Below are 15,721 nucleotides of genomic sequence, written 5' to 3'. Positions count from 1 at the left end.
TGGAAGAAGGTGAGAGCATTGATTAGGGAAGTAGAACTAACAGACCTGTGGGGAAGGTGGCAGTGATGGAAATGGAGAAATTCAAGTGGACTGCTGAGTTTAGAGGGGTTTTGTTATTGTTTTTGTTTGTGGTACTGGGGATTGAACTCAGGGCGTCTGGCTTGCTTGGCAGGCACTCTACCATCCAAGCCACATCCTCATCCTTTTGCTTTTAGTTTGTTTTTTCAGATAGGATCTCACACTAACTTTGTCCCACCTGGCATCCAACAGTGATCCTCCCACTTCCACCTCCCAAGTTGCCAGGAACACAGGTGTGCACCAGTTTGCTAAGCTTTGAGTTTTGAGTTTGATCAACTGTGTGATGAGAATGACCAGAGTGTAATTTGGGGATAGAAATCAAGAACTAGGTTTTTGGACATACGAAATTTGATATGTCAGTTCATTTATTTGAAGCTAGGAAACAGGCAAGATAGAACCATAAATTTAGAAACCATCAGTACATAGATGCATTCATAGACATTAAATTGAGATGATTTCTAACTCGGTTTCAACACTGCTTTATTCAACATTTTATCAATGACTGTGAATAAAGATGTAAACCAATTCAGTGATTAATAGTAAAGTAATACACTGGAAATTGTGTCAAATATAAGAAAACTCAGAGGATGATAAAATTCACCAGGAATGATACAGTCACCTTCTTAGGCTGAAGTCCTCAATTATGCCTCATTAGCAATCTGCCCTAACCAAAATAACAAAAGATTTAGAGATTTAAATTTCCAATGGGATTAATTTGAATCAGCACCAAGAGCAGCCCCAAAATAAATTTAGATAGCAATAGGAAGGCAACATTGTATTATCATTTTATCCTGTACTGCTCAGACCCCAAACCAAGTTTCACACTTAGAATGTGGTTTTTGAGATATTGGAATAGATTCAAAGAAAAAGGAAATTGCAAGATTGGAAACAGTGACACATGAAGAAGGGGTGAAGGAAATAGAGCTGCTTAGCTGAAAAAAAAGCAGGGGGTGACTCAGTGTAGAGAGAAGCCTTGGTGTCTAAAACTACCTTTGAACAATTGAAGAGTTAATTTAAACATTTTTCTTTAAAAGTAAAGAAGCAGAATTTAGATGATAAGACAGATAGATAGATAGATAGATAGATAGATAGATAGATAGATAGATAGAATTTCACATAGATAGAACCTGGCACAAAATAATGGAGAATTTTCTTTAAAAATTATACTCAGGTTGTTTTATAAAGTACTTATTCCATGCTAAAATATTTCATCAGAGCATGTATGGCCACTTACAAAGATTCATGGTTGGGTGAATCATTGTCTAGAACCTCCAAGCTCTTCCCAATTCTCAGATATTGTGAACAAGCCAGGCTGTGAGTAGGAAGTGTAACATTTTAGAAAGGTGCAAGAAAGTCAGAGAGAGGTGGGAAGAGGAGGAAAGGGAGACAGAAAGGCATTATATCTATCGTACAAACACTTTTCCTGGGCAGTAAAAAAACAAATGAGTAAGAAAACACTTAAAAAATTTAGGGGCCAGAAATGTGGTCTCTAAAATAGGTTTTAACACCATAAATAACTTAAGCCTATCAATCATTCATTTACCACCTCTCTTTTGTCCTCTTATGTTATTTTTTAAATGAAAAAGACATGCAAGGCAAACATGGTGAAGCTGGGAAAGCTCTTCCAAAATTACAAAATAATAACTCTATTTTTTGCCCCAAACATTTAGCTATTTGTGCTCTCCTCCTTCAGAAAATACTTCGCTTTCATAGTAAAAGTCTTAGAATCAAGCAATTTGAGTAGCATGCCCTTTCCAGCTACATTCTGCAAATTCTACTATTTCCAAATAAAGCAGTATGCAGTTTTTCAGGACCACAGTATTTTACTATCTAAGTTTATTTCCAGTGACTTGTTTACCCAAGAGCTTCCAAGGACCACAATAATTTTAAAAAGGAAAACGGCATACTTTTTCGCTAAATGTGTAATTATATGAATGAATATAGACTGATAATAGGTGGCAATCAGAATTTTATATTTGTTCACTACTTTTAAGGAGGAAAACACTCTGTTTGAAAAATAATCATTATCATTTCCCAAAAGTGAAATGACAACATAGAGATTTTATGAAAAACTGAAAATTTCAATGAAAACCTTGTTTGTTTTTGAGGTTAGCATGATGACAATGTTATGAATGCTCCAAAGGATTCCCTTCCTCCCTTTATGTTTTAAAGAGAATGTAAACAGCTACTAAAATTGCTTTTGAATAAGATGTTTATTCATTAACTAATTCTTTAACTGAAGAAGCATTGCCTCATTTAGATACACAAAAATGTCAATAGTCCCACTTATAATTTATTTAATAGAGTAACTTCTTTTTTATCTACCTTTAGATCTAATCCTCAGGCTGTTCTAAATGAGAGATTGAGAACTTAATAAGCAGTTGGCAGAGAGTAAGAGCCTAGCTGGGCTTCAAGGGCTCACAATGAGTGGCTATAGACACCTACATTGCCTAAATTACTTTATACCTTTATGTATTATAGAAATCTGCCCTATAATTTTGTGTCATCTATTTACCAAAAAAAGATATAATTTAAAAATTATAAAATTATTAATTATAAAGTTATTTCCAGATATTTATTGATAGGAAAATATAATCTGAATTTTTTTCTGGCCAGTCCCTTGGCAGCATCTCAGTCTTCCATCTGCTTTGTACATTTGGGTTCTCTTTGCTCTTAAGTCACAAATGATTCTCTCAAGCATTAAAGGTCACTGGACAGACTCACAAATACTTATTCACAAGACCCAGGTGGAAAGTATTCTGTACTTGTGTCCTCATTTTTCTATTAGAAATGTATAGTGAGTCTAAAACCTGCAAGAAAAAAAAAATTCTTCCCATTCTTTTTTTTTCTTGGCTAATGTAGACTAGCCATGTTATTTATAAAAATTGGCATTAACTCTAAATGAAAGTAGAAGAACATTTATGAAAAGGAAAATTAGTACAGAACACAAAGGCTTCATACTAAGCTATAATATTCTTTTTGCTCCAAATCAAACTCCAAGTCAAGAAAACAACCTCTAGATCTGTTGTTTTAGCAACTAGGGGTCTTGTACACATTTCGGTTAGTGTTTACTACCTTGTAGATATCATGTTCCCATTTGAATACAGAAAAAGCTGTACTTATTAAGAGTTTCACTTGAAAGTCATTATTCATCAAAAGTTAATGAATGCCTATTTTTTGTTCCAGAAAGATAAAATATCAAAGTCCTACAGATGTTGTATTCATAAATACATTATTACAGAAATCAATGGCATATTTAAAAGATTAAACAGGAATATCCTTTACTTATGGAAAACAGGAGAAAATAAATCTAAAATTAATTGTCATACATTGTTTTCAATGAGAGTAGAATGATCAGTTCTATCAGCTGTAATCATGAAAACAGACTTTTCAAGAGTGTACCTTCTTCCCCTTTTATTTCTACTAGCCAAGTGTTCCCAAACACAAGGTAATTGTGGAAATTCTTGTATATGAAGAGAGATTTTTGGCCAAAGGAGGTGCTATTTGAAACAGTCAGAAGATTAAGCTGGCACCAATTACAAATGAGCTACTGTGCCTTAATATTAAACTAGAATTTCCTGGCTCACTGGTACAAGGCTTATTTTACACAGAATATGGTTAAAAAGATAAACAGCATGCAAGAAAAAAAAGGAATACATTTGCATTAAATACAATTATGTAGCACCACTTCACAAACCTGATTACTGAATAATATTAATATCAGGTATTTTTTATCTGATTCTTTAAACTTTGGGCAGGGGGCTGACCTGTGTGTTGTCAGGAGATGGGGATGATTGGAAGATTGGAAGGTGAGGGTTGGGTGAGGAGGAGCTGTAAAGATGCAATGAGAATGAAGGAGTGGAGCACAGGGAATGATGCAAGGAATTCTTTATGCAGCATCTACTGTCCCACAGAGAGTGGCTCATACAAGAAGCAATGGGTGTCTCTGAATTTCTCAATCTTTGTTTCACAGAAAGCAAGCCTGAGAAGAGATCCTTAAAGGACCTGGAGAGCAACTGCCTGGCTCTTCCTCTAACAAGTCCATGAATTTCTCAGTCAAGGTCACCTAAAATTTGGAAAAGCTATTCAGTTGCTGAAGTTTGTCAAAAATCCCTGAATTTTATATAGCCCTACAATGGAATCTTAAAAACAAAGGAGTCCCAAATCCATTATTTTCCAGATACAAACATTTAAACAGGCCAGGCCTTTGTGGGGAAGTGTAGGAGGCCGGAGCAAAACAGACAGGGCTTGGCAGTTGCTTCTCTTCAGTCTCTTGATGGAATATAAACATTCCTTAATTAATACTAGGATTGCATTGAAATTTAGCAATTAATCATTGATATTTGACCCTTGTGAAAAATTTAAAAGATAGACAAATATCCAAAGCTTAACTTCAAAGGCCCTGGTAAATTAGTACACAATCCTTAACTTTACCTTAAGCTTGGGTTTATAAATGTACAGCCAGAGCTTAATTCTTACCATTCTCATGACAGTTCTATAGCATCTTATCCATTGGCTTTCAGCCCCAGGGAAGGAGAAGAAAGGTGATTTGGGCTCTAGGGACATTTGGCAATGTCCAAAAACATTTTCGGTTGTCATAACTAGGGAGTATTATTAGCATCTATGGGGTAGAAGCCAGGGGTGTTGCTAAATACCCTACAATTCACCAAAGCATGATCTGGCCCCAAATATCAATGGTGTCAAAGTTGAGGAACTCTCAGCCAACCCAAATGCTTCAATATTATTAAACCATATGATAAAACCAAGGAGTTATTATTTCTATTAATAACTAACTTGTACAAAGGCAGTTTGAAAAATAGACCCTGATTCAAACTGTATGTAAGCTATAAAGGATGATACATTTGTGATTTGAGAAAAAATTAAGATATTTTCATTCATAAGATCATTCATACACAGTTTTCAATAAATAAGAAAAGTAACTTTCTTAGTCACTGTGATGAGAAAAATCAAGGAAATAAATGGTTTTAAACTATCCTGTTCACAAATACTAATCTATGATCAAGTCATTATTGCCTAAATATACTAATATCCACTTAAAAGTCTGTCCTCTTGTCAGATACTGTGATGTATGATAATTGCCAGAGGATGAATGATCTGCATGGATTTATTATAAAATTTTTTAATTGCCTAGGTTATAGGGCAATGTAAAAAACTGGGGGAGGGGAAGGTCATTGGAGAGAAACTCTACGGTCTGGGAGATACTAGGGCAGGCCCAATCATTTAGCTCCAACACTGGAATACCTCTCAAGTTAGTAAGGATGGGGGAATATTTGCTGTGGGAATCACTCTGACTTAGGCCCTTGAGAACAACAGTAGCTGTAAGCATTTACTACTAGGATAAGCAAAATAATTTTTGTAGTTCTGCTAAAAAAAAAAAAAAAACCTTACATATTAAAATGGTGAAATGGACAAGAATTTCTTCAAAATAAGAGCCTCATACAGACCCAACCCATGGAGGAGACCAGGGATTCAATAAGAACTTGTAAGTCAATGAACAAATGAATCCTCCTTTTTTAAATTTGATGCTATATCCATTAAATTTAGAAGAGTTCCAGTTAGCTTAGGTTTTAGAGGCATCTTTTTATAAATACCTATCAGCTTACAAATCAATCTATAATCTACACTGTCCTGTGAAGACCATGTTAATTTTACTTGTTGGCATCCTATTTCTACTGCCTGAAAAAGGAGCCAATTGCTTGCGATAACTCTTTCAAATGTCTTAACAATTTCTCTAGAACTGGAAATGTGATCAGAAGACAAAGAATAGAAGGGGAAAAAGAAGCCCTAATAATTAGCTACATTTTCAGCCACTGAGTAGGGCCACTGTAGCACTATAGGAATGACTTTCTTCTTTGGATGAAATGTCTTAAGATCTGGGATTATGGTTCTGAGGAAGGGTAATTTTTACAAAATGTTATCTGTAAAATAACAAAATATTACTATTTTCTGGTACTGGATATTATGAATTCCCCTAAGGTTTTCTGTTTTCTCTTCACTTTGGGAAAGAGTTGCTGGGTAGCAATTCTAGCAGAGATCCAATTCCGAGCGAGTGGCCTGCTTGAGAAAGTAGGGCAGAGTTACTAAGTACTGAAAAGCAGTAAGTACACTGTCTAAATAATCATTTACGATTTAACAAAACACAAATAAATTGAAAAAGAAAAGTAAGGAAGAAGGGCATGGCAAGCAGGACCCCGTTGGCCGGGAGGCTCAACAGTGTGACATTCTGCATAGCTATGACACTACCATCCACACACTGCAGTGCCAGTGGGTAAACTTTTTAGTTTTTAAAAATATTGAATTATGGCTCCAAAACATTTTTCCTATTCAGTTCCTGTTCTCTTTTTGTAATTTTTATTATTCTAAAAATAGTCTTTTTCTTTCCAAAGAAGTAATTCTTTGAATCCAGTTTTCACATGGGAATTTGCTATGTGCACCAGGTTCCAAATACAGTGTATTTGGCAGTTCTTACTGGTCGGCACTGATTCCTGGGTGAAGGGCAAGTGACAGGCATCTCCCTAACTCTAAGACTACAATTTTGCTTTAAACAAATTTTCAGTAAGTCGCTTTGCCCCCAAACACACATCTGAGCTCACCAGACCCTAATCCCTTTATAAGCATGCAAATTTCTTCCTTCTAAAGGCTTTTGAGAGATGGTCAGCAGGCTGATTTGTCCATTGTTCTGTGGGTTTATGTTAGGGTTCTGTTCGCAGAGTTCCTCCTACAAGGTAATTACAGATGTGTCTGTGCCGTAGAGGTTCCTGAAATCTTTCAGCAGAATCTGACTCAAAGGAAAATTGAGTTGTAGTTTGGAGGTGAGGACAGATCCCACCTTCGAGTGGGAAGGTGCAAACTCCTGGGGTCAGAGTTCTCACCAGCAGGTTCTGCTTGCCCACTCAGTGGGCTCTGGAGTAGCTGAAGAGCTGATGTGCTTGTGGGGTCCTCTGGTAATCAGGTGTATGCGGCTCCTTACTGCACAGGGCAGGAGCCCAGTATGATCAGAAGCTTACTGTGGAGTTAGGGACCATGTAAGATATTTGCATGAATTAACATTTAATTCCTTCAAGAGAATTCTGCAAAGCAGGTGCCACAGCTGGGTCCAAGCAGACCTGATTCCCCGCCCACACTGTTAACCACCCCGCTGTCTCCCTCCAGCAATCCACGCTCGCTGGGACCACCTGCCATCCTAAGCATCACAGTCTGGGCATGCAGCAGCCGGGCAGGGCGGGGAGGTGACTCACTGGGTCAGGGGTGCCCTGCCAGTCCCCGGGCCGCGCGGCGTGGCGGGGCGGGGCTCGGGTGGCCGGGGCCGCGCGCGGGAAGCGGCCGCCGCCCGGGCTGCGCGGGGCGGGGCGGTGCCCGGCGCACTGGAAGGAGAGGCCGCGCTCGCCGGGAGCCGCGCCGCCTGCTCCGCGCACCGACGCCGCCATGGGGCTCGAGACCGAGAAGGCCGACGTGCAGCTCTTCATGGACGAGGAAGCCTACAGCCACCATGGCGGCGTAGACTACGCCGATCCGGAGAAGTTCGTGGACTCCGGCCACGATCGGGATCCCCACCGCATCAACTCGCATCTCCAGGTGAGGCTGGGGCGGGCCTCCACCTGGGCTGTCCCTGCGCGGCCGAGCAATGCAGATGTCCCTCCTCCCATCCCACCCCATCTTTGCCATGGGGTTCCCCCCACCCTGCCCCGGTCCCACCGTCACCAGCCTCCCTGTGTAGCCAGAAATTCTTAGCCACATTCCTGTGCGTCCATCGTGACCCTAAGAAAAGCTGGGGACACTAACCACATGCTTCCTTCTTGCTTTTCTGGTTCCCGGGGCGACCCGTTGAGTGACAGTTCGTTTGTGTCCCTGCGTCTTGTCTCCGCAGCTGGGCTTCGAGGATGTGATCGCAGAGCCTGTGACTACACACTCCTTTGACAAAGTGTGGATCTGCAGCCATGCCCTCTTTGAAATCAGCAAATACGTGATCTACAAGTTCCTGACCGTGTTCCTGGCCATCCCCTTGGCCTTCGCTGCGGGAATTCTCTTTGCCACTCTCAGCTGTCTGCACATCTGGTGAGAAGGGGCACTCTGGGTGGGCCGGCTTTTTGAAACGCAGGGATGGTTTTGGCTACCTGCCCCTTCCCTTCCTCCCCCAGGCCGGTTCGCAGAGGGAAGAACGGCTTGAGTTCCCACAGTAGGAAGAGCTGGAAGGCCTTGAAAGGCAGTGCTTTCCTCAGAATAATAGTTTGGGCTGGGCATTTCAACAGATGGAAGAATGCGCCTCTTTCCTGGGTGTGATTTTCCTTCCATACAGAAGGGTGAGCTGAGTGCCGAGGTGGGGGCCTGAAAGCCTGCTTCTGCCACAGGACTGCTCTCATGGGGCCCTGTTAAGACTTGTGCCTGTGGTTCTGGGCAGGGCTGTTTTTTCTTTCATTACCTTCTATTTAGTCACCACCTGTGTTTGGGGTAAAACAAAAGTGATCTCTGAGCCCAATGGCACACACAGGATTTTAGAGGGTTATCAACGGTGGTGAACTCCTGTGGAGGACCCTCTCCAGTTCTGCTACTACCAAAAGTTAAGAATGGTCCAGAGGAGATGAGGCATGTGCAATTAAGATGAAGGGTGTCCAGTAATGAATGAAAACTCAACATGTGCAAAAAGAAATGAAAAGATCATTAAATGAATTTTTCACCTATGATGTATAAATGAGAGTTACATGTAGTTAAAAGGAAAAGAAACATGGACACTCACTGGACATTGATAGGATGCTTTGAGTAACTTTATTCACACTCAGAAAGCATCATAAAACTTTGGAGGTGGGGTGTGGAGGTACATGCTTGTAATTCCAGCATTTGGGAGTTCGAGGCTAGCCTGAGCCTCAAGCAAACAAACAAAAAATTTGGAGACCATTTTTAATCACTAAAATTTTTCTTAGGAAAGCATCATGTTCCACCAAAAAGATTTATTGTATTAAAGTTATATGAAAGGATAGCCATTTTAGGCTAGTACTTGTGGCCCATGTCTGTAATCCCAGCTACTTGAAAGTCAGAGACAGGAGGATCATGGTTGGAGGCCAGCAGGCAAAAATTAGTCAAACCCTATCTCAAAAACAAGACAAGCATGGTGGGCCACATGTGTAATCCCAGCTTCTCAGGATTTCAGTTTGAGGCCAGGAGGGGCAAAAGTCAGCTTCTAGTCCTATCTGAAAATTAAAAGTGAAAGAACTGAGGGTGTGGCTCAAATGGTAGAGGCTTGCTAGAGGACTTGAGGCCTTTATTCTGAGAGGAAAACTCATCCCTAGTACCACAATAGTTATTAAGCTGGTGCCTCAGGGAGGCCCAGGTGAAATGTTTAATCCTAGCTGCTTCCGTGTGACTCTTGATCACTTTATATGACATCGTCACAACCCCAATATGTGCTCACTGCTCGTTGTTAAAAGTTATTGTTCTGTTCTTCCTCACTATCTCTAGCTTAATTTCTTCAGTCAGTCAGCTAGCTAGTTAGTTCCACAAACTAAATCTATTGAGTGCGTCATTCATGCTGGGCAATGAACCTTGGATCCTCCTTCAGGTAACTCTAGGCATTTGGGACAGCTGACTAGGTACAAAAGTCCATGGTGAAAAAACAGTTAACTCTGATGGGGAAGAGGGAGGAATAGGGAAGGCTCTATGGGCCAAAAAAGTCTGAAAGGTTTTGATAGAATAAATAAAAATTCACCAGATAATTAAAGGATATATGAAGAAGGTTGTAAGCAATTGTGTTGAAAGTGCAGAAAGATTGCCAGAGAAGTAAACACCTTTGTCTTTATGCATGTGCCAGAGGACACAGAGGACAGACATATAACTATCTCATTCAGATATTTGTACACACATTGATTTTTCTTTAGAAAAACTTAAATCAGCACATACAATTGGGTTCCTAGTTACTAAAACCAGTCATCTTAACCTCTGTCAGGTTTTTTTGCTTTCAAAAATATGAAAGACTGACAGACACATAGCTCATTGTCAAATGCAAGTGAAGAGAAGCTACTTGGAAATAGAGAGTATGGTGTTTGTAGTAAACAAAGCTATGTTTGCTCTAAGGTTTTGTGAAAGAATTGGAAAAAGAAAGTTTTCGTTTACTAAATGGTGGAAGGATATAAGCAATACTACAATTAACCAAATGCTGCCTCTCTCCACCTGGCTCTCCTGAGAATCGGAGGTGTGTTTTGTGCAGTGCTTCCATTGATGAATCATCAGACCTCTTCCTTTTTTAGTCACATAAAATGTATTATTTAACTTCAGCTTATTTTTCACATTACATTCATGTGGGACATTAATATTTAACTGTCATACATTTGTCATCAGGCAGCACAATTGTAAATAGAGGAGTAATTTCAAACAAAAAATGCTTAAATGTTAGTTTATGCCTTGATAAAAAGACTTAATCATTTACAGGATTACATTCCCATGACATATGATTAGATCAATGGGAGGCCTTATAGAAGAACAAACACATTTGAGTAAAGTTTTTCTCTTTTTTTTCTTAAATTTGTTTTATATTTTTAAACAGTACTTATTATTTTACCAAGAAGTTGGTGGTGACCAAAGCTAAGAAATTATGTAGTAATGAGATTTTGAACCACATATGTCACCACATATCTGATTTTAGATTTTTTTTTTTCCTTTCTTTTGTTTTGACATGGAATCTTACTATATTGTCTCGGCTGACCTTGAACTTCTGAGCTCAGGTGATCCCCCTGCATCAGCCTCCTGAGTAGCTAGGACCACAGATGTGTGCCATTTCACTTTTAGATTCTTTAAACAAATAAACAACAGAAACAAAAGCCAGAAGTCTGGTGATATTGGACCCTAAGCTTGAAATACAGGTCATTGGGGACCAGCCAGTGAATCGTTTGATTCTATGGCACAAACACAGATAGCCACCATTTGGCAAATAAGGCTATTGGACATTAGTAGATCATAACCAAGGAAATGTGTCTGGAACATCTGTACCTCCTATTTTTTCTGGGATGCAGCACAAATAAATAGAGGTCCAATTTATGGGAATGCAGTGGTAGCAATCTCATTTCTAGAAGATACTTTTAATGTAGCAAACTCTGTGGCAATGACACTGTAGTTAATACAAAGCTAACAAACTGTTACCTGGGCTAAGTTATCCAATGGAGGAATGTATAATCCTAGAGAATACAAGTTTTATGTAAGAAAAGTTTGGTTGACCACATTGAGTCTCAACCCAATTTTGGGTTACTCCAAATTGTATGTAGTTTCAAAAGAGAAGCCATACAATCAGGAAAACACATTTTAAGTCTTATATCCAAAGATTAGTGGATTCTCTGATCTAAAATAAGAGCATAACAACTTAAAGAAAATAAAATTAAAATGTATTTAATTATACCTATGAACTATCGTCCTCAAGTATGGGTAACTATACTTTGATGTACTGGAAAATCAACTTTGTCAAGTGCTTACTTAAGTCTGTTTTAGGACATGGAGATCTAAGGACTTAAGGGGAGAGAAATTTTCTCAGTCTAGAAAGAGTGGAAAGTGTAGAAAGTGTAAGTGAAGAAACTTTCTGATCTAACCTTCAGTCTTGCTGTACATCAATTTAAGGTTATTTTGTTATAGTTTCATTATACTTTCTGACTTCAAAATAGATCTTTCTTTTTTTAACTATTCATTATATGACAGCATCCTGTGGACAACTCAAGGATGCATAAGTGTCAGCCCTGATAACTAGTTCTGTATAAGATTTCCTTTTCTCACTTTAATTTATAGCAGTGTGCCCAAAGCCAGCATTAAATGAGAAACGTAATAGATAAGAAGTCAAAAGTTGCCATCATTCAGGTTTCTACTCAGCTGTTTTAGCTCTGATATATCCCATAATTAATTTTCTCATAAAATTACTTCAAATATTTAGCACTTGGAACAAACAACAAGATAAATATAGTCTCTGTAGATAGGCAATATTCATAATTCAGTATTCTAAGGATACACCAACCAAACAGTACCATGAGCAACAGGCCTTTAAGTCACATTTTAATAGCAAACCAAGAAAATCCACCTCACTCCGTGGTCCCCACTCATGTAACAGTAAAGATTCCACTGAGACCACCAGCAATGCATAAGAATTCACAAACACTTCTGTGCTCAAAGAGAACTACTACAACAGAGAACATGATTCAGAAGATTACATAGAAAATTCACCAGCCTAGAGAATTTAAGAATATATAGTTGTCTTAAGAATGGGCGTTACAAAAAATAACTTGAGGACGGACTAGTTTTTCTTATCTAAGAGTTCCAACTGCAGTTGCAGGGCTCCTTTAACTATACCACATAGCTTTTCTCAGTGTGTGTAATTACTATAAAAATTAATATAAATTGCAATTAATATAATGCATAACTAACAATATAAAGCTTAATAGAACACTAAACTCATTTCCACTCAAATATTTACAAATGTTCAAGTTTTCCTAAAATATTTATGTTCTAGAAGGAAAGACAGAAATATGTGCATCTATTTATGATTTTTTTTTTTGAAAATTAAGAAGTTTTTTTCAGTAATTTAGAAGCACAACCCAGCCTGGTTCAGGGGGAAGGAAGTGGGGTGAGGCAACAGGAAAGCAACCAGGAAGTAGAGCTTTAGGGAGATGTGAAGAATTAGGCTGGTTAATGTTTAGGGGCAGAGATCAAGTAGATAAATACACTTTGTTTACTTTTATCTTACTCTTTCCAATAGCATTCCCCCACTACAAAGAATGTTAGTATTTATCATCAATATGCTTGTTTATTTTTTACCTAACACATCTTTTGTACCTCTTACCACTCTGGCCATTGCCCATTTGTTTGTTTTGAAATGTTCAATCAAATCTAAGTGAATTAAGTCATTATTATATCTTTTCTGGTTATCAGGGATAACACTTATTATGATTCTCTTCCTGAGTGTCCATAGGATACTCTCATATAATGAGTAATAAAAATAGACCTACTTTAAAGTCAGAATATATAATGAAAACAATTACAAAAACCCCTCAAAAGACTTTATTTATATATGTATTTTTATATATGTTATATATGTATGCACATATAAAATATTTACAAGAGTCAGTAGCCTTACTTGATAACAGCAACAATCATACATTCTTTTTCCTCCATTCCAGGATTTTAATGCCTTTTGTAAAGACCTGTCTGATGGTCCTGCCTTCAGTGCAGACAATATGGAAGAGTGTGACAGATGTTGTCATTGCCCCATTGTGTACAAGCATGGGGCGAAGCTTCTCTTCTGTCAGCTTCCAACTGAGCCACGACTGAACACTTAAACCCTGGATCTGGAGACTTTGGAAACTGTAATACTTCCTTGTTGTTGTGACATAAAAGCACTACTGTTCTGTTCATTTCTCAACTGTTCTAATTAAGAAAACTATTAAGATGGGCATTCACATTTAGAAATGTATATTGGCAGATCTTTTCAAATAATACTTTTCCAATAATAGCCAAGGATTTGATATTTTATTTTATAACCAAAATTGTACAGCAGGTTGTCAACACTTAATATTAAAGGCAGACAGTTTTGACTTCAGTACAAAGGTATATATTTTAAACTGATGAATTAATAATGATCAAAGGACAGGTCCTTCAAAATACTACAATAGTTTTGTGCACTACTGCTCATAACAGTATAGAATTTCTTGTTTTCTTTTACTCTGGGAGTAATACTTTCAAAATTACTTGTAAAGGTATGATCATAAGGATACCTAAATATAGAACTACAAAGATCCTAGAAATTGCATAACAAAAGTACACAGTGATGAAATAAATGTGAAAATAGATCGTCAAAATGTGTTTCTTTAAGATATTGTTAACCCACAGGTCTATTTAACAAGATGTTTCATTTTACTGTATATTTTGCACTTAATATAAATGTTGCCCTAATCAGATTGCTTTAAAGGATTTTATTATATTTGTTATCTTGTTGAACTAATGTATAGAATAACTAAATGTATTGCCCACAAGGTAACTTCATTGGTAAGATTGCATTTATATAGCTTCTTTGGGCACAGAATGTAGAAGAGTGGTATATGAGGCTTTCATTTCTAAGTTTTTCAACCAAAATCCTGAAATGTTTTATGGCTGATATTTATTTAGCTATGTTACCAAGATAATTAATATCTAGTTGCAATTTTGTCTAGAAGATTCTTTCTCTTTTGCAGTTAGAAATTGAATCTGTATTTTACATTCCTATGAATGTTTCACTTTACTTTTAGGTAATATTGGTGCTATTTAATAACATTTTTGATAAAGGCTATTTCTGACACTTAAGGACAATTTTTACTACAATGATTAATGTAGTAATATTTAAAGGAGAGCTTTTCAATTTTGAGGGTCCATGATACTGGGCTACATGCATACATTAACAACTAATGGCTACAAACTTAAATGTTCTCTAATATGTATTTTATAAGAAAATATAAAGCTAACTATCTTTTTTGAGGTATAAAGTCCTATTTTAGTTTTACAGGTTACCATTGCTTTAAAAATCTCATTATTGCAACATGATAGGCACATAAAAAAAAGTCTATAGTGTGAGTAGTTACTACAATTTATAAACCTTAGTGTTCAAATTTCAGAAATAATATCAGAACCTGAATTAACATTTCTTTGAATATCCTTCTAACAAAAATCTTAATTCAATGCAGATTAATACAGTTTTTCAAAATTGCCAGTTTTTGTGGATATAAAATAAAACATGATTGAACTAGAATACCATTGGGAACAAAGTCAAGAGAATAATTAAATTATGAAACTAATATCCTTCGGAAGGTAGTTGTAAAAGGGATATTCCAAGACTGCCTTAGGACTTTGTAGCATCCTTTAAAAGACATGATCATTACCTTAAAACATTGCCACCATTTGGCTATATAGATTTTATTGTATTTGTTTAAAAGGCCAATCAGTCTCATGAGTTTATAGTTATTCTTTGTGTTTAAAATGTCTTTAAAGGGCTGGCAGAGTAGCTCAAGTGGTAGAGCACCTACCTAGCAAACACAAAACTCTGAATTCAAACCCCAGTATTGCCAAAAATATAGTTTTAAACATTTAGATATGATTAGCCAAAAATATTTGATTAATAAAATATTTTAATAAATGATATGCTTTGATCTTTTCAAATAGTTATTGGCAAATTTTAAAGCCAAAATACACACAGTTATATAACTGTGCATATTAACTTCTAATATGCATGATTTCCTTATTTCTGAATAGTATTGATTACGTTCAGAATGAGTTTTTTCATGAATTATTTCAAAGACTTAAATATTGGATAAAGTGAATAAAGTTTTCATTATGCAAATATTTTTAAAATTTGGGACAGGAGGAAGTAGAAGACAAAAAGTCTTCCTTCCTCAGTATCTAGAATAAACATTGCAAAAACTTGCTACTGTGTCCATTGCTTTTATTATATTTTATTCTGACTGTTGCTTTTATTATATTAAATATTAAACTGATTAATAAGAATCTTTTCAAACTAAGTTTAACTTATGAAAAACTCAAAATAAGTAATAAATACATGTTAATTCTTATTCAGAAATGTACTTGTTTCAAAAAAATCATGAATTTAAGTAATGTAATTCTTTGTTTTTCC

At 37.0% G+C, this 15,721-nt stretch overlaps 1 protein-coding gene across 1 annotated transcript; it reads left to right on the top strand.

Annotated features, from left to right (window-relative positions):
• Window positions 1-7,435: 7,435 nt before the first annotated feature.
• Cav2 (caveolin 2) lies at window positions 7,436-15,514 on the top strand. Its single transcript, XM_020168953.2, has 3 exons — window positions 7,436-7,674; window positions 7,967-8,154; window positions 13,242-15,514. The coding sequence occupies exons 1-3, from the start codon at window positions 7,525-7,527 to the stop codon at window positions 13,390-13,392; spliced, it is 489 nt and encodes a 162-aa protein (XP_020024542.1). The 5' UTR covers window positions 7,436-7,524; the 3' UTR covers window positions 13,393-15,514.
• The last annotated feature ends 207 nt before the right edge of the window (window positions 15,515-15,721 follow it).

The sequence above is a fragment of the Castor canadensis genome, chromosome 2 (genome assembly GCF_047511655.1).
Source record: "Castor canadensis chromosome 2, mCasCan1.hap1v2, whole genome shotgun sequence".
NCBI lineage: Eukaryota > Metazoa > Chordata > Mammalia > Rodentia > Castoridae > Castor > Castor canadensis.
This window is presented reverse-complemented; position numbering and strand designations above follow the sequence as displayed.

Bases quoted from the DNA above. Each gene is read 5' to 3' on its own strand.
- Cav2 (XM_020168953.2), top strand. From the start codon at position 7,525: ATGGGGCTCGAGACCGAGAAGGCCGACGTGCAGCTCTTCATGGACGAG. The intron at 7,675-7,966 runs GTGAGGCTGGGG...TTGTCTCCGCAG, and splicing joins GCATCAACTCGCATCTCCAG to CTGGGCTTCGAGGATGTGAT. The intron at 8,155-13,241 runs GTGAGAAGGGGC...CCTCCATTCCAG, and splicing joins CTCAGCTGTCTGCACATCTG to GATTTTAATGCCTTTTGTAA.